This window comes from Neoarius graeffei, chromosome 17 (genome assembly GCF_027579695.1).
Source record: "Neoarius graeffei isolate fNeoGra1 chromosome 17, fNeoGra1.pri, whole genome shotgun sequence".
Taxonomy (NCBI): domain Eukaryota; kingdom Metazoa; phylum Chordata; class Actinopteri; order Siluriformes; family Ariidae; genus Neoarius; species Neoarius graeffei.
In genome coordinates this window covers 46,208,843-46,235,672 of record NC_083585.1, presented here as the reverse complement: position 1 = coordinate 46,235,672, position 26,830 = coordinate 46,208,843, and the positions used below count along the sequence as shown (strand labels likewise).

Here is a 26,830-nt window from a genome sequence, read left to right as displayed (position 1 = left end):
AGCTAGCATGAAGATGAGTTCAATATCATGCTAGATGAATTGATATCTGATATACCATGAAAAAGGCCAGCCAATATTATTATTATTATTATTATTATTATTATTATTATTATTATACATACACACTCTTCATATCAGCATACTCGAAGGCCAGTGCTAGCTTACCCGCAAGTTGGCACTGTTAGCACAGCAGTACAGTCACCTTCCAGCCAGTGTAGCGTTCATCAGTAGTGTTAGCAAATGCTAATAAAGCGGTCAAGCCAGTGCTATCGAGAGCAAGCAGCACAGGCTAACGATCGAGAAACTAAGATTTCTGTCTCCAGACTCTTCTTCCATGCACGCTCACTACAGTATTTTTCACTCAAACTTAAGTATTCATTTCCCCATGTAATTAATTACTTTTAAAATCAACATCAACAACTACACACAACGGAGCTACCTGGTAGACAAAATTCTCTCAAAATCTTCCGTATTTAACGAAGCAAACCTGGCGGCCATGTTTGTTTCCAAATTATCACAGTCACTCGCTAACGTGGACGTTTTACGTCTCTGATGTGTCTCTTTTCCAGTTTTTTGATATCTGTTGGTATGTTTTTCTCTTGTAAATATACTGTACGTGAAGAATATCTAATGAAGTTTTGGTAGCCTTCCGGGTGTTCAGTGCATCTTTAGTTTCAGTTTTCAATTTATTTATTTAGTGCTTAATTATAGCATAGCTAATCCTAGCAGTAGCACTGGATTAGCTTCATCTTTTCTCTTTCCTGGCAAACAAAGTAATGGTTCTGCGCATGTGCTGCAGAAAACCTTCTCATTGAACATTCACATCAGCTCCAACGTGTGACGTTATGTTGTCTTGACAACCATGCAATATCATAAGCCATATTCAGTGCTCATTTTCCATTGGGTAGAGTGACGTAATACATGTACGATAAGCGATATGCTAACAATATTGCATGCTATCGAGCCAATTGAATGAAACCAGCTAGAAGGGAATAGAACACATGTTTTTATTCCATCGAAAAAGTGTCCTGTATGTATAATAAGTGCCAATGTTTCACTCCGATGACGTCACTCCCAGTGTTTTCCCGCTGACTCGACGCGTGTTATCAAAATGGCGAACCGGTTCAAAATTAAAATTCTCTTGATTAACTTGCGTATTATTTTTTGTGTGGATGTGTCTGTATAATACAAAGAGCATTACATGGTGGTGTGAAGATGTGAAGTTTATCTTCTCGTGTTGAAAAATATATCATAAATATATACACTCACCACTCAAAGATAAACTTCATACCTTCTCACCACCGTGTAATATCCTCTATTTATTTTTTTCGCGGTGCGGTTTCCATCAAATCCTGCGCTCTGATTGGCTGGCGAGTGGGTCTGTATCCTACGGTACGGACCCCGGATACGGACCTCTGGCGACTTGCTCGTTCACAATAACAACAAACATAGTAGCATTTTTTGTCAACATTTATCTTTTTTTATAAGATTTATTTATAAGATTATCAAAAATCTTATAAATTTTTGCCAGCACTTCTCAGGAGAATAGCATTAATTTTACATCATGGATAGCGATAACGACAGTGTTCACAGTGAAAGCGAGTTTTACTACCCTGAGGAAGAAGAAATAAAAGAAAACATTTCAGGAGAAAGCTAAAACCTGTAATTTGCTAACACCAAGCAAAAACATGGCTGAATCCTGAATGACTCAATTTTGTATAAATAGGGACTGCATAGGCGGCAAAATGTAGTTTTTTTCCTGCCATGGAAGTGCACTTATATACTGAAGAGAAAGCAATTTGCATTACAGCTGTGAATGAGGATTCAAAAATGGCGGCTCGCCTCGGTTTTCCCTTTCGAGCGCTCCTGCTTTATGTTAGAATTCATCTCATCTCTCATCTCATTATCTCTAGCCGCTTTATCCTGTTCTACAGGGTCGCAGGCAAGCTGGAGCCTATCCCAGCTGACTACGGGTGAAAGGCGGGGTACACCCTGGACAAGTCGCCAGGTCATCACAGGGCTGACACATAGACACAGGCAACCATTCACACTCACATTCACACCTACGGTCAATTTAGAGTCACCAGTTAACCTAACCTGCATGTCTTTGGACTGTGGGGGAAACCGGAGCACCCGGAGGAAACCCACGCGGACACGGGGAGAACATGCAAACTCCGCACAGAAAGGCCCTCGCCGGCCACGGGGCTCGAACCCGGACCTTCTTGCTGTGAGGCGACAGCGCTAACCACTACACCACCGTGCCGCCTATGTTAGAATTTGGTAAAGAAAAAATATATTATTGACCAGCTTAAGGTCGGTCCGTATCGTGAAATACCGTGACCTCGGCCTTGAATACTGACTTCAGCCCAGAGGGCCTCGATCAGTACTTTCAAAACCTCGGTCACGGTATTTCACGATACGGACCTCCCAGCTGGTAAATAACATATATATATTTTTCAGGCTGCTTTTTATCTCCGTCTTTCTGAGCATTTAAATTCAGGCTCATTATGCTAAGCATGCTATTCTCAGTCCTCAATCCTGTATACTTTGGTGCATGAGTGGAAAGTTGAAATCTGCCATCATCACTGACATATAAATTCTTTTATTTTGTTTCCACAGGAAAGTGTATGAAACTCTTCACCTCCACAAAAAAAAGCAGGTATGTGTTTCTAAGAAATGTCTAAGTAGCCATCATTTTATGATTGCACTCAAAGAAATCCCAGCGTGGAATCTTACACACAATAAAACCAAAGTCATCTGTTTTTACAAGAAATTATTTCACTTTAAAAATGTTTACATGACTTGAGATCTATAATATTTTAAATATACTGTAGAATTTATGGGCAGAGATCAGGGGTAAAAGCAGACAACTCCATTTTTCTTGTTTTCTCTAAATCTTTTTTTTTTCCAGATTTCCCAGATGGAGTTCCCTGAATTGATATGTAATAAATAATTAATTTTCACAATCTGAAAATTCAAACAAAACTTAAAAGAGAAATTGATTTTTAAAATAGATTTTTTTTCCTTCACTGCTTTGCCGTGCTTGTGAGCGAGCTGAATTGGCTGGATTCGGTTTCCTTTTACACCCAACCTGCGATCCAGTCACCTGTTCATTGATATCACTGACATTTTACATGCTGTTCACTATTTGGTGAAATAAATAGCAATTTAGTGAGCGAACTAAGAAAGGTCAACAAACCGTGGGTGCAGCCATGATGGATGATGTCACTATGGCGATATGGCAGATGTCAGTTTCAGAAACAAAACCACAAATATAGCGGGATTTTTCTATCTCGATGTCTGGTTCTGCGAAAAACAAACTGGCTCAATAGAAAGCGGGCATCGAGTCACGGATGGTATTGATTCAATTTGATTCAAGCTTTTGAGTTTGAACTCTTCGTATTTTTTTTTTATCCTGAAATGGGCTCCGCCCGCAGAAAACCCAACATTGCCCACCTCTATTCTTTTCCTTTAAGAAGCAACTCATAGGGCACATATACATTACTGTACAAAAGTCTTAGGCACCCTATTTTTTTCATACAAACTTTGTCATAGATTTCTATTTTATGATTTCTACATTATCGAGTCAGTACAAAAACATTTTAGAGTCCGCACGTTCATTTTCCAGCACAAAATTAAATGTTACAGAAAAAAAAAAATTAGTATCTGAGCAACATATTACATAAGAGAGCACTTTTCAGATTAAAAAAGAAAACATAATGAAGGCTGCTGGGTTTTGGTGCAAAATGAAGAAGTGAGTGTGACAGTCAAAGTGTCCAGAAGAACTGGGGCTGCCTCTATAAGATGCTCAGTAAAACCTACAGCTCATTTCTGCATAAAACTGCACTCACTGTACCTCAGACTAGTATTTTTTTTTAAAGCAAAGGGTCGTCTCACACCAAATACTGCCTTTGTTGTATTTATTATGGCTTACTGATTACTGTTTATAGTATTTTTTAATATTGAAACATTTCATTTCATTATTTTTAAGCCATATTTGATCGACAGCATTTCTTTACATGTGCCTAAGGCCCTGTCCACACAGCAACGGATGCAGGTGAATCTGATAAAATTGTTTATCGTTTCGGCCTGGCGTCCACACGGCACCGGCGTTTTGGGTGCCCCAAAACGAAATCTTTTGAGAATGGGTTCCAGAGTGGAAAGATCTGGCAACGGCGCCGTTGCGAAGTCGTCTGGATGAGTAGAACGGATTTGTTTATGATGACGTCACAACCACGTGCTTCACGCCGGGTAGAAGTGTAACGAACTTGATGCGAGTTGTCAACAAATCCTATAACTTGGTTCATGAAACGCGCTTACAAAATATTTTCACTGTGAATATTTATTGTGTAATGGTGCAAAGTGAGAGAGAGAGAGAGAGAGAGAGAGAGAGAGAGAGAGAGAATAGCCCTTAGGGCAGAGTCAATCCCGCCAGCAAAAATAGGGAAAAAAAGGAGCGATCTCACCTTTTCAGATGTTGGTTTAAGTCCTACAATACATTCCTCAAAAAGGGTGTAGAAGAACAAATTAATCCATCAACATGTAGCATTCAATTTATTCCGGACCATTAAAGACGCCGCCTTCCGCGTAGAATCATACGTCATCCTCGCCGCCATATTGGATGGGTCAAAGCGGAGAATAAAGATGCCTCATTCATGTGCTGCGTTTAACTGTACCAACAGGTTTGCCGTCCAAACGAGATCACATGGGATTACCTTTCACAGGTGAGACTGGAAAAATACTTTTCATTGTATTTGGTCATTATAACGTAATTTTACGAACAGATTTTTCTGACTTTGTGGCTAATATGAAGTCTCGCGCATAATAGTTTATGCGCATGCGTCCTTACTTCTTCTATTGTTCTGGTGTCTCCGATGGGACCGTCTTACAGCGCACCTAGAGGTGTGGCATGTGTATTGCATCGGTTTCAGCAAGCGTTGCGTTGCCATATGGACCTGATATTTTACTGATCCATTGCCCATGTGGACGCGATATTTTTTTTTTTTTAAATCTTGTTGCCGTTGTCGTGTGGATGTAGCCTTAGACTTCTGCACAGAACTGTATGTATGCACACACACACTGTATTTTCAGCAGACGAGTCATCAGTTTGAATGAGGGGGAGGTGAAGACTTTACTGAATGAGGTGCATTATGGAGCATGCAGCACTAAGCACAAAGCTTATGTAATGATTATCGTATATAATAATGCTAGGTGCTTTTACATACAGATATTGTCCAGGCCTGACACAATTCATACCTCACTAAATTATGCAGTAACTCAACTATACTAATTGTGGCCAGTACGAAGTTTTCAAACCTGACGCAGCGTAAAATGCTGAGTGTATCAGTGCGACTTATACAACAAAATGACGTAGATACTGATTTTTTTTTTCCCCAAGCAGACAAGAGCATTATTTCTCTTCCAGCTTCACTCCATCCACCTGTTTCTTTCTGTCTCATCCTTTTATATTCTCTCTCCCCATTTCTGTTTTATTTATCTCTCCCCCTCCGTCTGCCTATGACGTTCCCACTCTTTTTCCTCTCTGTATGAAATAAAGATGGAGAGAGGCAAAGAAAGACCAAAGCAGGAGAGAGAGAAAGAGGCTATTAATTCAGGAGCTTTTGACATGCTAATCCACTCAGTCTCCCGCTTTTCAGCCGTCCATCGTCTCCCACTTCACACACACGCGCATGCATACACACACACACACACAGAAAAAGAGTGAGAGGGATGAGGAGGGGGCAGCAAGGCTGTATGCTTTCTGTATAACAAGCTTTCAAATGCGTCTGCTGTTATAACTCTCCATAGACTGTTAATGAGTGCTGACAGTGAAGAAATGATTTCTCTGTGCAGAAACGTTAGCCAAGTGTTAGCTCAATGGTGCGTCAACGTTTAGGCTGAGATCCACCAGTAATGACAGCTGCCGATGAGAGAGGAATGAAAGCAGAGTGCTTTTGAGCTCCAGTACTCTCAGCACTCGGCTAATGGTGTCTCAAACACACACACACACACACTTCAAAATATGGAGCAGAAATGAGAAGTGAATCTTATATTTACACTACACTAGATTTTTCCTTGTATTAATGAGTTTCAAGTTTTATACTGATTTTATTCCGAAAACTATGAGACTTGGGATACACGCTAAATGAACCAGCACCATAGCTTGTTATTTTGTGACGATAATGGAAGACACCTCAACTTCATCTCATCTCATTATCTCTAGCCGCTTTATCCTGTTCTACAGGGTCGCAGGCGAGCTGGAGCCTATCCCAGCTGACTACGGGCGAAAGGCGGGGTACACCCTGGACAAGTCGCCAGGTCATCACAGGGCTGACACATAGACACAGACAACCATTCACACTCACATTCACACCTACGGTCAATCTATGCTGTGTTCACACTTATACCGGTACGAAAGTGGTGTAACTGTATCGATACAAAGTATACCGGTACAGTTTAGCGCATCTGTCCACACTAGCGAGAAATGTTTGCGGTTTTCTTTCACGGAAGTTGAAATGCGCGTGCGCGAAATGTGTCCGTGGTTACCGAGTAACTTCCTTCCGGATGGCGGATGAAACGACGTGTGTGCGCTTTTTGTTGTTAATGTACAGTCTGTATTTCTGGTGGTCATTTATTCAGTCGAATTGTATAAACCGCGCCAGGCAGTTGAGAAAGAAACAAAAACGAGTCTCCCTTTCTCCCTCCTCTTCCCCTCCCTTTCTCTCCCTTTTCCCGTCTTCCTCCTTTCTTCCTCCCTCCCCCTCTCCCTTTCTCCCCCCTTTCTTTGCTCCATGTAGCTCCACGGTCGTTTTGAGCCATTTTGACGTTTTATTTACAGCTGGAAAGCACGTGCGTATTGTATTGTATGAATAACCCGGAAGAAGTAGGAATGGTTCATTGCGCTTGCGCATTATATTTGTATCGATACAGAGCCGCTTCATCTGTCCACACTACAGCGAAGCACTACAGTACCGATACTGTACCGGTACGAAACCCATACAGTTATACCGCTACAGTACCGGTATAGTTGCTAGTGTGGACAGGTGTTGCGGTACGAAAGTAGTTTCGTATCGGTACAAAATCCCTAGTGTGGACAGGGTATTTGAGTCACCAGTTAACCTAACCTGCATGTCTTTGGACTGTGGGGGAAACCGGAGCACCCGGAGGAAACCCACGCGGACACGGGGAGAACATGCAAACTCCACACAGAAAGGCCCTCGCCGGCCACGGGGCTCGAACCCGGACCTTCTTGCTGTGAGGCGACAGCGCTAACCACTACACCACCGTGCCGCCACACCTCAACTTATTATTATTATAAATATTTATAATATGTATTTATTTAAAGCTGTTTTTTTTTTATTTTCGGTCTTTACACATTTTATTAAATAAAAGTATTGAAACAAACGTCAAACTATATAGCTAAAAATTAATAATCAAATAATTTTGTTCCTAATAATAAAATAAACGCAACACTTTAAATTAATAATAATAATAATAATGATTATTATTATTATTATTATTATTATTGACATATTGAAGTAAACTTTAATACACTATGAGTGTCACAGAAAAAAAAACAAGTCTTCCACAAAGAACGCCAATTTTGTACGTTTTGTCATGTTTCTTTTATGAACTGTAAACTTTGTAAACTTTAACTGAGAGCCCTTCGAGGACTTGTTGGGGAACACTTTCTATAAAATTAAACATGTGTTGTTTATTACAAGGCAAGCCGTGTCCTGCCAAACAAAACATTTTGCTTAGGCGTATTCTATACTTAAAATTTCTAACTTTAAAGTCCTGCTTTTTTTTCCCAGCTAACAATGCTGAACATAGGATATTCTGACTGGCATTTTATTTTCATTTATGAATAATTTGTTCTGGTGAGGGCTCACAGATGAAATTAAATATATTAAATATAGCCTAATTAAAAACAAACAAACAAATGGCAAAGGGCTTAAACAGCATGAAGCAGTTAAGTCAGTAAGGAGGAAATCTAACCGAGTTCATTCAAACTTCATTTCGAAGAACAGTTCCAGACCGACCGGACTGTGTTTATTTAACTGGAGGTGCAGGAAGCCTTATCGTTTCTGGCCCCAGGCTGGTTCTGATTGGTTACTGGTACCCAGAGAAAGTGAGAGAGACTGGATCTGTGCTCAGACAGCTGAACACAAGCAATGCAGCTGCAATGAAACGACAGTATCAGCAAGAGTGTTGCAAATAATGTAATGTGCTTATTTAGTGACATATATACAGTATATTATATGCAGTACATGTATCATCGTATTTCCTGAAAATTCACAAAAACACACGTCTGTCTCACTATCCTTGTGAGGACCTTCCATTGATATAATTATTATTGCAGTTAATTAATGCTGTGTCTGCACCTAAACTTAACCATAACCTTAACCTCAGTAATGAAAAGGAAACTTTTTGGCTCTTTTTGTTTGTTTGTTTGTTTCAAAAACACAACAACAGCACTTTCCTTGTGGGGACCATCCAAATGTCCCCACAAGGTTGAAATTGTCAGATTTTGCTATCCTTGTGGGGACCTTTGGTTCTCAGTAGTATAAACACACCCACACACGTGTGTGTGTGTGTGTGTGTGTGTGTGTGTGTGTGTGTGTGTGTGTGTGTTTTACTACTGAGGACCAAATGTTTCACGTATATATGTGTGTGTGTGTATGTATGTTTTTATATACTACTGAGGACCAAATGTTTCACGTATATATGTGTGTGTGTGTGTGTGTGTGTGTGTGTGTGTGTGTGTGTGTGTGTGTTTTTATATACTACTGAGGACCAAATGTTTCATGTATATATATATATATATATATATATATATATATATATATATGTGTGTGTGTGTGTGTGTGTGTGTGTGTATGTTTTTATATACTACTGAGGACCAAATGTTTCACGCATATGTGTGTATGTGTGTGTGTGTGTGTGTTTTTATATACTACTGAGGACCAAATGTTTCATGTATATATATATATATATATATATATATATATATATATATATATATATATATATATGTGTGTGTGTGTGTGTGTGTGTATGTTTTTATATACTACTGAGGACCAAATGTTTCACGCATATGTGTGTGTGTGTGTGTGTGTATGTTTTTATATACTACTGAGGACCAAATGTTTCACGCATATGTGTGTATGTGTGTGTGTGTATGTTTTTATATACTACTGAGGACCAAATGTTTCACGTATATGTGTGTGTATGTTTTTATATACTACTAAGGACCAAATGTTTCACGTATATATGTGTGTGTGTGTGTGTGTGTGTGTTTATATACTACTGAGGACCAAATGTTTCACGTATATGTGTGTGTATGTTTTTATATACTACTAAGGACCAAATGTTTCACGTATATATGTGTGTGTGTGTGTGTGTGTGTGTGTGTTTATATACTACTGAGGACCAAATGTTTCACGTATATGTGTGTGTGTTTTTATATACTACTAAGGACCAAATGTTTCACGTATATATGTGTGTGTGTGTGTGTGTGTGTGTGTTTACATACTACTGAGGACCAAATGTTTCACGTATATATGTGTGTGTGTGTGTGTGTGTGTGTGTTTACATACTACTGAGGACCAAATGTTTCACGTATATGTGTGTGTGTTTTTATACTGAGGACCAAATGTTTCACGTATATGTGTGTGTGTGTGTGTGTGTGTGTGTGTGTTTATATACTACTGAGGACCAAATGTTTCGTGTGTGTGTGTGTGTGTGTTTATATACTACTGAGGACCAAATGTTTCACGTATATGTGTGTGTGTGTGTGTGTGTGTGTGTGTGTGTATGTTTTTATATACTACTGAGGACCAAATGTTTCACGTGTGTGTGTGTGTGTGTGTGTGTGTGTGTTTCTAAATCAGTTAGGCAAGAAACACCAGGCCCAAGCTTTCATGCTGAACAAAAATCTTTTGACTGATGGTAAAAATGCATCCAGGAAAACCCTCCTGTCAAAAATAAAAAGTCCCTTAAGCCTGGATGTGAGCTTGTGGGTGGAGCCCAAGTTCGCAATTACACAGACACAGACTTCAGTTGCAAGCTGTTACTAACCACACACACACACACACACACACACACATTCATATTTTCACATGGCACCCCCTCCTCCTTCCTAGACACACAACCAGGTTACCTGAAAGATAACAAGGAAAACAAAAAAGGAGCAAAACAAGTGAAAAGTACCATATCGTGAAGTAGTGTGTCAAAAGTTTGTACACCCCTACTCATTTATAGGTTTTTCTGTACCTTGACTATTTTCTAAATTGTATAACAATATTGAAGACATCAAATCTCTGAACTAACACATGGAACAGATATTGAATTATGCGGTAAAAAAAGTATTAAAAAACAAATATGTTTCATATTTGAGATTCTTCAGAGTAGCCAGCGTTTACCTTGATGATGCTTTGCACACTATTGGCATTATTTTAACCAGCTTCATGAGGTTGTCACCTGGAATGCTTTTCAGTTTACAGGTACCTCGTCAAAAGTTAATGAGTGCAATTTCTTGCCTTCTTAATGCGTTTGAGATCAAACAGTAAATTGTAGATAATTAAAATACAGCAAATAGCCCTATTCCAAAACTGTAGTCATCCATATTATGTCAAGAACCGCTCAAATAAGTCAAGATAAACGACATCCATCATTACTTTAAGACATGAAGTGACTTTTAATGAATAAAAATAAAGAAAAACCATTGAATTAGAAAGTGTGTCCAAACTTATACACTCTCAGAAAATAAAGTGCATTACTGTACTCTCTTATATGGCAGCGAAACCTGGGCCACTCTAGCTAATCGCACCCACAGACTAGAAGTGTTTCACCAACAGTCCCTGCGTCGCATCATGAACATCAACTGGTGGCAACATATCACCAACCAACCAAGAGGTACTGTCAAGAGCCAACTCAACAACTGTGGAGACAATGCTGTGAACAAATCGTCTAAGGTGGTTAGGCCAAGAATCAAGGATGGAAGGGGACCGCATCCCAAAACAGCTTTTGTTTGGAGAACTAAAGAATGGCACCAGGGAGCGTGGACGGCCAAAAAAAAAAAAGATGGAAAGATTGCGCGAAAGATGATCTGAAGCTATTTGCCATCAACAGTACAACCTGGTATGAAGAGACACAAAACCGAGACAAGTGGCGCCCGTGATCACAAGTGACAGGGATTGGAGAGAGAGAGAGAGAGAGAGAGAGAGGTACAATGGCTTGTCACTGGGGCAGTACCCTCTGAGGTACTTATTTGTACCTGTATATACTGCTTGGGAACATAAATGCTTTTTGGCCGTAAAAAGCTACACATAGTTACCTTGATTTCCGATAATAAGCCCTGGAGGGTACATTAGTGTAGATTGTACCTTTGCGGGGGCAGAAATGGACTCCTACTGTACCCCTATTTCTGACAGCGTATATATACACCAATAGCTACTCATACATATATGGGTCCGTCTCAGAAACTGGTCTCTCATTTGGGACGTTATGGTCAAAAAATAAATTTTCTAATTTTACTTTTTTTTTTTGCATTTACCAAACACTCAATGTTTCTTTTGTCATGTTTAATAAGAATAAAGACAGTATCTCGCTTTATCTGGCCTCCACTGTGGAAACTTTTTTGATTACAATTCAAATGCTTTTGTAAAATTGATTTACATTTAAAATAACTACATCATGAAGAATTAAAGCCCCTCCTTCACAGATGAGTGAAAATATTGAATAAATTTCCTCTTTTTGATTGCTTGGGTTAAAAATGGCAAATCATGATGACTGAATTGATTATTCACTTAAATATGAATAATATGATACATTTTGGGTATTTGATATGGCGAAATAGGACACAATGGAAAAATCAAGAACACACCGGAAAGATGAGAATAACGGCGGTGGTGAAAGAACAGCGACTGTACCGGCTGAAGGTCGCGCGGGTCTCTGCTGCGGCGCGCGAGCAACAGGACATCACTACTGCACCGGACGGAGCGTGAGGCGGGGGCGGGGCAAAATGACTGGCCGTAGATTCTATCAAAAGTTCGATCTAAATTGACCATGGTTGCAAAATATTGGCCAAAAATACGCAAACACTATGAAATATGAAAGTAAGATGAAAAAGAAACATTCTATTGCCTTATACTGCAAGACTAAAACAAAATAAACCTGTCAAAACTCACCTTTTCAGCGATAACGTCCGAACAGATCACCCGCGTAACAAAGACCGCAAATGGAAGCACAATCAACTTCTAACTGTTGGAGTGGAAAATTCCATTCTACACATGCAAATTGTTAATGTGTGTCCTTCCCCACACACAAATAACACGCTACGGTAAAAAATAGACCACAACTCATTTTATAGCTCAAATTCATACAAGACCAGCTACCACTGTAACATATTCTGTAAGAAACATATTCTATACCTAACTTTCAGCTTTCGTTTTAAAAAACAAAATTGCAGATTTATAACTAAATTTTTATCTGGCGTAGTGATTTTAAGTTAATACTTTTGGTGAGGTAGTGACCTTGACCCTGAGACTTTCCGTTTAGATCAAAACACACGATCGTATTGGTTTTGGCTATGCGGAAAATGGAGTTACGACGGTGATCAAATATTTTGCATGATGTTTTATTACGGTTATGATTATTCTGTGAGCGCACCAATCCTTAGGTGTATAAAGTTACAACTTAAAATACAATTAGTGATAACTGTAGACTTTTCAGTGGACTACAACCTTTTTAAGGGAATGCGATGTAGTCGACCATTTATCATGTCCCAGATCAAGCCGCCATTTTTCCACAAATTTGCAGAATTTTTGCCAAATTCTGAATAGAGTATTCACATCAGAGATTTAGTTTTACCTGTATTATTTCTTTCATCATTTTATTTCAAATTAAAACCAACATCACCATTCAAAACATGACATATGTAGAATTTCGCAAGTACTGAAATTTGTTTTGTTTGCAGATGACACCAATATTTTTTGTTCCGGTGAGAATTTGCAGCGGACTTCAGAGACAATCACAACTGAAATAAATAAACTAAAACTATGGTTTGACAAAAATAAATTATCATTAAATCTAAGCAAAACAAAGATCATGTTGTTTGGGAGACACAAAATAGATTGTAATATAAAATTGATAATAGACAATACTAAGATAGAAATGGTACAGGAAATTAAATTTCTTGGTGTGATTTTGGATCCTAAAGTCTGCTGGAAACCTCATGTAGGATACATACGAGCAAAACTGGCAAAATGCTCGGCAATTCTGTGGAAAACAAAACATATTCTTGATTGCAAATCTTTGCATACTCTATATTACTCATTATTTTTGCCATATCTGACTTACTGTGTCGAAGTCTGGGGAAACACCTACAAAACCACTCTGCAGCCGATATGTACAATACAGAAAAGAGCAATAAGGGCAATAAACAAAACAGGATACAGAGATCACACAAACTCACTATTCATAAAATCACACATGTTGAAATTTATGGATCTGGTCAAATTCAGAACATATATATGGTATATATTTATTTATGGGGATAGTTTATATCTTCATATTTACAGGGATAGGTATGTAGTAGATATTTATTTTTGTAATTATATATTTATATAGATATTTATGAAGTGTATATATGGTATATAGTATATATATATATTTTTGTAATTATATATTTATATAGATATTTGTGAAGTGTATATATGGAATGTAGTATATATTTATTTTTGTAATTAAATATTTATATAGATATTTATGAAGTGTATATATATATGGTGTGTAGTATATATTTATTTTTGTAATTATATATTTATATGGATATTCATGAAGTGTATATATGGTATATATTTTTATAGGTGTATTAATGTAGTTTGGATTTCGGGGTAGTTAAAAAGGGGTGGAAAATTAAAAAAAGTATTGTACTTCTTCCCACTCCTTTTTCGAACAATGTACGGTGTATTGTAATGTCTTAGCTCTTTATGTTTTTTTTTTGGGGCACTTTCTCGTTTTCTTTCTTTTGTATGTACAAATAGTTACATACATTTTTTTATACATGTTCGAAATAAAATTAATTAATTCATTAATTCATTCATTCAAAACCGTATAGTTTATTGACTATGAGTATATTTAGTGGGCTACCCCCACAGTACCCAGTTTCTGAGACAGACCCATATACATTTGCACTGAAAGTGTAAGTTTATGAAGTTTATAAACTTTGACACAAGTTTAGTATGTGAGCTTCTCATGTGAACTTTGTTCATCACTATGTTACACTTTACTTGTTATTCATGTTTGTTCTTTACATCACACTTTATATGCTCACAACCCCTACTCTCCTCAATCATGAAGTGAATTAATGTTACATTAATGAGACCATGTTGTGATCATGTGCTTTCTTAGCATAACTGTTCATTCATTCATTCATTCATTCATTCATTCATTCATTCATCTTTAAATAAATGCTTTTATGGTGTGGAAGGAAAAAGGAGAACCCAAAGGAAACCCATTCAGACACATGTAGAACTCTACACTGACAGTAACCCAGGCTCTGAATTGAACTGGGGCCCCTGGAGCTGTGAGGCGACAAAGCTACCCGCTGTGTCATCGTTCCAACCTAGTAGCATAACCAGTAATTCATAAATGTGGCAAGAAATCACATAGTAAATTACAGTTTGCAATCAGAGAAAAATAGAACAATTACAAGTGCCAATAAGAGCCAGAGTTACGAGTGCTGCACTCATGAAACTAGTCATCATCACAGCTTCAGACTGACATGTCAGATAGTGGATCTGTGATTAATAATTACCGTTTCAGATCGGAAAATAACTTCACAGGATCATGCATCAAATTAACTGCAGGACCTTCAAGATTAAGGAAGAAAGTAACAAACTTGTAAAGAATTGTAAAACATTCAAAAGTCCAAGACTATGAACCTAAAACTGAAATATTCTGTCTACACCCCCCCCCCCCCCCCCCCAAAAAAAAAAATCTTTATCTTTCCCATGAGAGTGTATCCATGGTGTCATGTCAAACCCCAGCTGTCAAAGTTTGGATGTCTTCATAAATTTCTTCTCTTGCGCTGTCAGCTAAGAAGCCGGAGATGGATGGAGGAGCTGGTGACCTTCAACCTTATGTTCTGAACCTTTCACACTCCCTAACCTTCTCCATCTCCCAACAAACACCAACACCACCCCAAACCTGAGCCTCTGATCTGGCTCAGAGCCGAGAGACACCCAACCCCCAGCCCCGCTCCCACCCCCACACCAATCACCTCAGCCAGTGAAGGATTAGTGGAGTTGCATGGTCTGCATCCAAGTTTAAGTTTGGCACTGCAGGTTTAAACCACAAACCCCATTTGCTAAATTACAACTCTCCTGAGTTTGCTGAAATCACCATATTGGTCATTCTGATGGACATTACACTCTTCAAACACACACACACACACACACACACACACACACACACACACACACACACACACACACACACACACACACCAACATGCACAAACACACCAACAGAACATCAAACAGGTCAGGACAACTGCACTTGAGAGCTGAGAGGGAATGTAACCTTTAGCCTTTGACCCCTAAGATCAAAAGTCAAGGGTGGCTACCGTAACCTTAATAACAGCTATGGAAACATTGGAGCCTGGAGAAAGTGTGTGTGTGTGTTTCACGATGAGTCTAATTATGTAGTTTTTGAGGGCTAATAGTGAAAGCCATGTCTTTTGGAGACAAAAAATAAATAAATAAAGCTTGTGATATAGTATCAACTCCTTCATCGTAAGTTTCAACACATTATTTAATGTTTTTCATGATCTTGATGACATTTTGATCTTTTTCGAACGTTTCTTCAAAGACAAAGAACGTTTCTTCTTTTCTAAGACAAATATAATGGTGAAGTTGATGTCTAGGAAGGAATTTATAGCCAAAACTGATCTAATCTGGTCGAAAAATATTTTGAAAACCCAGGGCACTTCCTGTTTAAGTTTTTATCATGGAGTCGCTTATGATTTCCTGGTAAAAAGACAAGCTGCATTTTTTTGTCTTAAAAACTAAAGTGATAACAGGAGCTAACTTGTTTCACTGATGGTCCACAGCACTCAGTGTAACTAGAAATGGATAAAAGTATGATGTTATTCATTAATAAATAAATCATTGTCAGTGCTGGGGTATTCGAGGAATTAAAAAAAAAAAAACTGTGAGACACGCTGTTGGAGAAAAATAATGTTCGGCATCACACCACCCCATCATTAGTATATTTAGTATTATAGAATGAGTCAGATTTAATTTGTTTCATTATATTATATTATATTATATTATATTATATTATATTATATTATATTATATTATATTATATTATATTATATTATATTATATCCACATTCACTGGATATGAGCAATCACATGTTCTGATTGGCTACTCTACTTCAAGGATATCAGCTCATATACCGTGAGTAGAGAAAAACAAAATGGTGGCGTGTGTTGCTGAACCAACCGAGGACGAAATAAAAACTCTACTCGAAAGCAAAATCCCAAAAATACAAAAAAAAAAGTGCAACAAAATATGGAATAAAAGTATTTGATAGTAGGAACGTATCTTTTTTTTTATTTTGAAGAATTATTATTGTAGCATTTTTCACAAATTGCTCCTGTCATTTCGCCGGTTTGTTTACATTTTAAGCAAAAATGACTTTGTCAGACGTTTTGTATAAAGTTTTTACGTATCGAATTTGAAAAAATAAAAATAAAAATGCTCTGTTTCTGAAAATCCAGTGAATGTGGATAGAATAAAACAGTTATTCAACTCAATCTCATTGTACATGGCTTATAGCCAACTCAGTGCTACGTGCCTCGTCAGCTATCAGCTCATGTACGACTCGATTTCGTGGAATAATTGTTTATATTATATTATATTATATTATATTATATTATATTATATTATATGAGATTTTTGTGAATGCCCTGCTTTCTAAAACATGGTTGTCCCTGAGGATTTGTCAGACTCTGAGTGAAACTTTTACAGCCGTCGTAAAAAATAAATAACGATCACTCAAGCTCATCGTTACATGTCTCTTGTATCATGTCTCACTGTGTTCTACAATCTCTCTCTTTCCATGTTTCAGTGCATCTCTGTTCATGTCATCACAACTCGCTGAGCGTTCTCTCAATGAGCTGTCTGCAGATGATGCCACAGATGAGTAAACACCACAAAGGGGATGAAAACACGAACAAGTTCTAAACAAGCTTTACCCGTTCTTAGTCCCGCTTCACCACACGCTAACACACACATCTCCACTGCTGCATACGGCTCAGAGTGTGTGACGGTGTGATGTACTGCAGCACGCAGCATGCTCACAGCACACTCAAAGTGCTCAGTTAATAAGCGACCACAAATACGCCAGATCAATACAAACTGAACCTGACAGCTAAATTAAATAAAATAACTGCAGCTTTTAATGATGCATTTAGTGCAGGCCGATACAGCAATAACCACGACAAGAGATTCATCAGCAAACTGTGCTGCCTCAGTGATATGAGCTGGACAGATGGGTGAGTTAAGGCAATAAAAAAGGATGGATGGCTAGATAGATAGATCAAGAGGTGGATGTTTGCAAGAATAAGTGGATGGAAACGATGGACAGTTAAAACTTAGCGGACAAATGAGAGTCCACTGAGACACACAAAGCATGAATATGCTTCTGAAGGGAAAAAGAAGATCAATATCAGAGACAGGAGAGGACTGAATAGCTACAGCAGAGACAGAAAAGGGATAAACATGTCTAAAGAAAAGGGGGGGGACCATAACTAGAGACAGAAGAAAGATGAATGGCAAGAGAAAAAATAGAACTCATTATCTAGAGACAGAAAATGGTTTAATACAGTATTTTACTATTTTGAGAAAAAAAGGTGGCTGAATCTCTAGACACACTAGAGACAGATATTCTGGAAACAGGCCAGGAATTAGTGTTTCGATGTCTAGAATAATTATACATATCGATGAATGTTTTGAGACTAAAGATCCCAAGGAAAGCTGAGAGGACAATATCCAAAGAGATAAAATAAAAGGGATAAATGTGTCGCGCCACGGGATTTTTGTACCAGATGCTCTGTTTACAGAATGTATACAAACGGTGTTGAAAAGCGCACAATATTTTGCACCATTTTTGCTGGCTGATCCAGTAACTATCAACGAATACTCACCTCAGTAGTGTTCCTAACGGGATACATTTACCACTTTTAACATCATCCACGACTGAGACAAGTATAGCTCTTCCTTCTGCTATAAAAATCGGTGAATGACATTTTGATTTCTAGTGAAAATGGGTCGATCATGCGAGCACAGTTTTCGAGCAACATTCGCTCGGCGGTGCTAATAGTTCACCACGTGTTTTATTGACCTTCCGAGCAGCATGTTGTAGTCTGTTGCTCAACAAATCTGGGAAATTTGCCAATAATCTACAGTTGAGATTGTCTCCTGATGGATTCACAAAGTTCTGTATCATCTGTAGTTAGTGCCTGGAAAATGGACCATTTTGGGTTACGTGCACATGATTTCATGTCAGATTTACAGTAACTTCCCTCGGTCCAATTTCACTTTGGTTTGTATTTCCTGCATACAGAGGCTCGGTAGTTTAATGCAGCAGGTAGAACTCAAAATCCATAATCTGAGCATCTGGTATGAAAATCTGGTGGATTAACACAAATAGAGAAAATATAAAAATGAATATCTCGAAAGAGGTGAGATCAATATCAATGGACAGGATAAACATCGAGAAAAAAAGGGAGGGACACAGGAAAGGAATATCTGGAATATCTAGAGGATGAATATCTAGAGACAAGATGAGTACCAAGAGAAAAGAATGGGTTGAATATGTAGAGACAGAAAAAGGCTGGAAATCTTGGGATAGAAGATGGATGAATATCTAGAAAGACTAAGAAGGATGAATATCTAGAGACAGGACTGTGTTCAATATCTAGAAAGACTAAGAAGGATGAACATCTAGAGACAGGGCCGTGCTGAATATCTAGAAAGACTAAGAAGGATGAACATCTAGAGACAGGACCATGTTGAACTATCTAGAAAGACTAAGAAGGATGAACATCTAGAGACAGGGCCGTGCTGAATATCTAGAAAGACTAAAAAGGATGAATATGTAGAGACAGGACCGTGTTGAATATCTAGAAAGACTAAGAAGGATGAATATCTAGAGACAGGACCGTGTCGAATATCTAGAAAGACTAAGAAGGATGAATCTCTAGAGACAGGATCGTGTCGAATATCTAGAAAGACTAAGAAGGATGAACATCTAGAGGCAGGACCGTGTCAAATATCTAGAAAGACTAAGAAGGATGAACCGCTAGAGACAGGACCGTGTCGAATATCTAGAAAGACTAAGAAGGATGAACCTCTAGAGACAGGATCATGTTGAATATCTAGAAAGACTAAGAAGGATGAACATCTAGAGGCAGGACCGTGTCGAATATCTAGAAAGACTAAGAAGGATGAATCTCTAGAGACAGGACCATGTTGAATTATCTAGAAAGACTAAGAAGGATGAACATCTAGAGACAGGACCATGTTGAATTATCTAGAAAGACTAAGAAGGATGAACATCTAGAGACAGGACCATGTCGAATATCTAGAAAGACTAAGAAGGATGAACATCTAGAGGCAGGACCGTGTCGAATATCTAGAAAGACTAAGAAGGATGAACCGCTAGAGACAGGACCGTGTCGAATATCTAGAAAGACTAAGAAGGATGAACCTCTAGAGACAGGACCGTGTTGAATATCTAGCAAGACTAAGAAGGATGAATCTCTAGAGACAGGACCATGTTGAATTATCTAGAAAGACTAAGAAGGATGAATATCTAGAGACAGGACCATGTTGAATTATCTAGAAAGACTAAGAAGGATGAACATCTAGAGACAGGACCATGTTGAATTTTCTAGAAAGACTAAGAAGGATGAACATCTAGAGACAGGACCGTGTTGAATTATCTAGAAAGACTAAGAAGGATGAATCTCTAGAGACAGGACCATGTTGAATTATCTAGAAAGGCTAAGAAGGATGAACATCTAGAGACAGGACCGTGTTGAATTATCTAGAAAGACTAAGAAGGATGAACATCTAGAGGCAGGACCGTGTCGAATATCTAGAAAGACTAAGAAGGATGAACATCTAGAGGCAGGACCGTGTCGAATATCTAGAAAGACTAAGAAGGATGAACATCTAGAGACAGGACCGTGTTGAATTATCTAGAAAGACTAAGAAGGATGAACATCTAGAGGCAGGACCGTGTCGAATATCTAGAAAGACTAAGAAGTATGAACATCTAGAGGCAGGACCGTGTCGAATATCTAGAAAGACTAAGAAGGATGAACCGCTAGAGACAGGACCATGTCGAATATCTAGAAAGACTAAGAAGGATGAACATCTAGAGACAGGACCGTGTTGAATTATCTAGAAAGACTAAGAAGGATGAACATCTAGAGACAGGACCGTGTTGAATTATCTAGAAAGACTAAGAAGGATGAACATCTAGAGACAGGACCATGTTGAATTATCTAGAAAGACTAAGAAGGATGAATCTCTAGAGACAGGACCATGTTGAATTATCTAGAAAGACTAAGAAGGATGAATCTCTAGAGACAGGACCGTGTTGAATATCTAGAAAGACTAAGAAGGATGAACATCTAGAGACAGGACCGTGCTGAATATCTAGAAAGACTAAGAAGGATGAACATCTAGAGACAGGACCGTGTCGAATATCTAGAAAGACTAAGAAGGATGAATATCTAGAGGCAGGACCATGTTGAATTATCTAGAAACATTAAGAAGGATGAACATCTAGAGACAGGACCATGTTGAACTATCTAGAAAGACTAAGAAGGATGAACATCTAGAGACAGGGCCGTGCTGAATATCTAGAAAGACTAAAAAGGATGAATATGTAGAGACAGGACCGTGTTGAATATCTAGAAAGACTAAGAAGGATGAATATCTAGAGACAGGACCGTGTCGAATATCTAGAAAGACTAAGAAGGATGAACATCTAGAGACAGGACCGTGCTGAATATCTAGAAAGACTAAGAAAGATGAACATCTAGAGACAGGACCGTGTCGAATATCTAGAAAGAGAAGAGAGATTTAATATCAATACATTGTCTTACCTTGACACTGTCCGCTGCGCTCCTCATAACCAGGCTGACACAGACATGTCCCGATGGGCACCAGCCATTCCCCGTCGGCACCGCAGTACATTTTGGGCTCTTGGCGCTCCTCTGAGTGCTCCACACAAGCACCACGCACTTCCACCAGTGCAGAAGCGTCTGCACCTGCTACCGTATCGGGGAAACTCGCCAGGTTCCTGACGACCAACGGACATCTCTTATAGAACACTCGCACAGAGACAAGTGCCACGCATGCGCCCACGTCCTGGAAGGCCAGGTAGAAGCCCCTGCGGCTGAGCGCGCCCACAGTGCGCACCTCTGTGTTGAGCTTCATGACACGGTCCCCCACATCCACCTGTGTGAAGCTCTCGTCCGCCGCCACTGTGTCGATCTTTGCAAAGCGGCGCTCAGGTACACCGTGCTCGCCACCTGAGTCCGACTCTAGGTAGTAGAGGTTGAATGTCTCCTTGCAAGCACCCGTGACTCCGGGTAGGCTGTTACAGTCACGTAACGTGAACTTGATCTCGATGTAGACACGCTGCGCCGGACCACGCTCGATCCAGTGCGTGCGTAACCAGTTGTTCTGACTCGACTCCAACACGTTACAAACCTGGTATGTCCGGATTGGGATGTTCTTCTCATCCATGATGCTCACCTCCTCCCACTGTGGATCACACAGAGAATGGTTCAGAGAAAGTGACATTACCATGGCCAAATGATTCATAAATTAAATATATTAAACAGCAAAATGAGAGAATTGCAATAAAGAGAAACTGTTAAAAACACAAAAATGTCTTTTAAAAATATGTAAATGCAAATGAATAGGAGATTCGTAGTCAAGCCTGTTACTTGACTTTCAACATATATTTCAGAGCATTTACTCATGATTTATTGCGCATGGTATGTGTCCTTTATGTTTTATTTTATGGGATTACAGGTGATTATTTCTTTGTTGTGACAGTTTGAAGCCACAACTCACTTTTTTGTTGTTTTAGTCAAACTTCTCAACTTGTTATACCTGTCTACCTGAATTATTTATTTAATCATAATAATTATGTAACTATTACTTAATTATAAGCATAAATAATCTCAACCGAAGCAAGGATTTGTAAATGCAAGCCATGACGCAACTGCCATCACACCCCTTGCCCCCCTCCCCACCTCCTCTGGTCTAAATAGGATTAGAAACAACAAGTTTTTTTTTTTTTTTTACAAAATTAAAAAATAAATAAATAAACAATGTATGTACATCTTGTATGTAGTGTAGTAGTTATTTTGTATATTGTATGTATTATACGAAATCACTGAGCACTAGATTTTGGGCATTTGGGATAGTTTTGAATAAATAAAAAAGTCTCATAAATGTATTTTCAGGATTTAGATCTATTATAGATTGTAAATATCCTGGAAAAAGCAGTCGTGTGAGACACATAATCACATTATAACTGCATAAAAGGAAGTAGGTTATTGAAAGTTAGTCCATTATGTCGTTATCCTATTTTTAACAATTGCTTGATTTTTCATTAAATTATTTTGCTTAATGTTAAATAAAATATAATTACAAAATAGCAACAGAAATTGTTAAAAGCACAGTTTAAACCCAAACGAACTGCAGCACCTGCTTTTCTTCTAGTATGTAAATTACAACTCTCTGTCATGCCAACACACTGCGGTGTTTATCTCGAATTATGAGAGAGCACTTTCTCTACAATGTTTTTTAAGGCTCTTAATAAACTGTGTGAATCAGTTGTAGGTGAAATAAGCCTATGGGTTTTTTTTAATTGGCTCATTTAGTTCAATTACTAAAAACAATCCTGCAGATAATATATATATATATATATATATATATATATATATATATATATATATATATATATATATATATATATATATTACATAGATACAAGTGTTTTACTGGAAAATACGCTACTCGTACTCTTCATCATACGAGCTACATCTGGGACATGGAGAACAAAAACCGTGACATAAATCTATACATATCACTCGTGAGGAAATCGATAAATTGTTTTGATAAATTTGGGTACTTTTTGTTTGTGACTGTGTCTATATAATAAAAAGAAAATCACATGTTGGCTTGAAGATATGAAGTTTATCTTCTCGTGTTGAAAAACTTGCATTTTTAATATGAAATATATTGTGGATTTGAGTGACATGTTTTCTGGTATTTCACTCCGATGATGTCACTCCCAGTGTTTTCCCGCTGACTTGACATGTGTTGTCTAAATGGCGAACCAGTTCAAAATTAAAATTTGCATTTTTTTGTGCGTGGATGTGTCCATATAATATAAAGAACATTACACGGTAGCGCGAACGTATGAAGTTTATCTTCTCATGCTGAAAAATATATATTACTCATTCGATTCACTCACTCGTGATATAGCCATTCACCACTCGAAGATAAACTTCATATCTTTGTGCAACTGTGTAATATCATCTCTCTCGCTCTCTCTCTCTTTATATATATATATATATATATATATATATATATATATATATATATATGAAAAATTCACATTCACTAGATATGAGCAATCGCACGCTCTGATTAGCTACTCTACTACTAGGCTATCAGCTCATATACCGTGAGTAGAGAAAAACAAAATGGCGAAGCGTGTTGCTGAACCAACCGAGGACAAAATAAAAACTCTACTCGAAAACAAAACCCCAAAAAATACAAAAAAAAAGCAACAAAATATGGAATTAAAGTATTTGATGGTCAGAATATATCTTTTATTTATTTTTCAAGAATTATTATTATAGCATTTTTCACAAATTACTCCTGTCATTTCGCTGTTTTGTTTACATTCTAAGCAAAAATTTTGTCAGACATTTTGTATAAAGTTTTTGTGTATCGAATTTGCAAAAAATAACAGTATAAATGCTCTATTTATAAATCCAGAGAATGTGGACAGAATAAAACAGTTATTCCACTCAATCTTATCGGCTATCAGCACATGTACGACTTGAATTATATATATATATATATATATATATATACACACACATCAGCCACTGTATTAGGAACCCCCATCCACCTGCTGTTTTATGCAGTTCTCTAATCAGCCGATCCCTTGACAGCAGCACAATGCATACAATCATGCAGATACAAATCAAGAGCTTCAGTTATTAATGTTCACTTCAAACATCAGAATGAGAAAAATTGTGATCTCAAAGTGTGACTTTCTTTCACTGTGGCATGGGTGTTGGTTTGAGCCAGATGGACTGGTTTGAGTATTTCAGAAACTGCTGATCTTCTGGTGTTTTCACACACAGCAGTCTCTAGAGTTTACACAGAATGGTGCGAAAAACAAAAAACACTGAGTGAGTGACAGTTCTGTGGGTGGAAACAAACACATTGTTGATAAGAGAGGTCAGAAGAAAATGGCCAGATTGGTTCGAGCGGCCAGGAAGGATATAGCAACTCATAGCTACTTTTTACAACTGTGGTGAGCAGAAAAACATCTCAGCATGCAACAGCAGAAGAACACATTGGGTTCCACTCCTGAAGCCAAGAACAGGAACCTTACAATCAAGAACAAGTTCCTATTAAAGAGGCCGATGAGTGTGTGTGTGTGTGTGTGTGTGTGTGTGTGTGTGTGTGTGTGTGTGTGTGTGTTATATACTAAATTAATAAGATGATGGACAGGAGGTTAGATTCAAATGTTTGAAAAGCAACATTTCAAGAACCACACCCAGCCTCCTCAACACAACATAACATCAAAAAGAGTAACTCTGTACGTGAATTGATCTCTTACTGGTTCATCATGAAGCCTGGATTGTTTTATTCAGCTCTGGAAGTGAACTGAGCATGCTGTGAGCATTCTGGCAGGTCGCAGGTGTTCATGCAGTCGAATCAATCAGGCTTTTCCACGGTGAGCCCATATGTATTACCATAATCACTGTTACCAACAAATTATATTTACAATCATGATATCTGAAAACAATCACAAGCCTAATTATATTTTTAATTGTGCAGCCCTGAAATTCTCTACAAGAGATGTACCTATGTAGTTTACTGTTCATAAAATCATTTAAAGCTTATTGTGTACACACAATTTTTTATTGGTCTGTTGTTTATTACTTTGTTTGTTGCTTGACTGATTTTTTTTTCACTTGGTTGGAGGGCCAAATGGTTATTTTGTTTGTTGGTTGGTTAAGTCAATATATATATATATATATATATATATATATATATATATATATATATATATATATATATATATATATATTTTGACAGATGTTCCTCGGTTGGCTGATGAGTGAATTTGTTTGTAAGGGTTAGTCAAATGGTTCTTTTATTTATTGGTTGAGTGGCTATCTGGTTATTTTATTTGTTTGTTGGTCAAATGATGATCTTGTGGTTGGTTGCTTGATCATTTTGTTGGTTGGTTGATTGAATAGTTATTTTGTCAGCTGGTTGTTTGATTTATTGGTTGGTTGGTTGATTAGCTATTTTGTTCCTCAGTTGCTTGCCTAGTTAATTTTGTTTGTAAGGGATAGACAAATGATTATTTTGTTTGTTGGATGAGTGACCATCTGGTTATTATATTTGTTGATCAACTGATGATTTCATTGGTTGGTTGGTTGGTTGGTTGGTTGGTTGGTTGGTTGGTTGGTTGGTTGGTTGGTTGATCATTTTGTTGGTTGGTTGGCTGATTGGTTATTTTATTTTTTGGTTGGTCAACAGATTATTATATTGGTTGTTAGGCTGATTCGTTATTTTATTCCTTAGTTGGTTGACTTTTTTTGTTGTTTGATTGGTAAAATGGCTCTTTTGTTTGATGGATGGGTGGCTGACTGGTTATTTTACTTGTTGGTTGCTTGATTATTTTGTTGGTTTGTTGTTTGCTTGGTTATTTTGTTTCTTCGTTGGTTGATTTTTGTTTGTTGGCTGGTTAATTAATTGAAAGTTTGGTACGTGGCTTGTTTGACTATTTAACTGGCTTATTCGTGGTAGATTATTTGGTATTTCTGAGCACTGTGAAGGTCACTGTTTTACACTCCAGTTTTCTACTCATAAAGCTCCTGAAAACTATCAGCAGTCATGTGTCCAGGCTGAAACTGTACTACGATAAATAATCTCCACCAATTATTGACTAAAATCACATTGCAAATTGAGCAATGAAGAGACAATAGCCATGAAACCAATCTGGTCTCTAGTGTGAGGGAGTAATTCAATGTGTGGAGCTCTCTCCTGTCCTGTGTGCACTGAAGGCCAATGGAGCGAGTTACTGATAAGTGCCCCTGTCCACAGATAGCTGTCTAGGAGGAGAAAGAAGCTAATTGGCCATATTTAGAGCTGAATGCCCTCCCACCATCGCTGCCAAAGAGCTGTCACTCACACAGGTGATCACAGCGGACAGCCAAAGAAGCATTTCCATAAGAACTGGATCACATGTCCATGGCTAGCAGTGGTATTAATGGCAATAGAGTTTAACTTAATGTGGTTTATTTTAACCTTGGGTCTAATTTCCCTTCTTTGGAGAAAGGCTATTTCTCAAGAGAATATTTGGCATAGACACCAACCGTTTCTGTCACCATCGAATCTGAAGGCTCAGGAAGAAGGTATGTATGAATAGTGGGCATGAAAGCAGCAAGACTGAGGGAGCATACTT

At 38.0% G+C, this 26,830-nt stretch overlaps 1 protein-coding gene across 2 annotated transcripts in view; it reads right to left on the bottom strand.

The window, feature by feature from the left end:
* The window catches only part of LOC132864301 (ephrin type-A receptor 4-like), a 125,471-nt gene that overhangs the window by 96,284 nt on the left and 2,357 nt on the right, over nt 1–26,830 (bottom strand). For both annotated transcript variants that reach the window (XM_060897670.1, XM_060897671.1), the window contains exon 3: nt 21,195–21,858. In XM_060897670.1, coding sequence (XP_060753653.1) covers nt 21,195–21,858 — 664 coding nt within the window. The remainder of the gene's footprint in view (nt 1–21,194; nt 21,859–26,830) is intronic.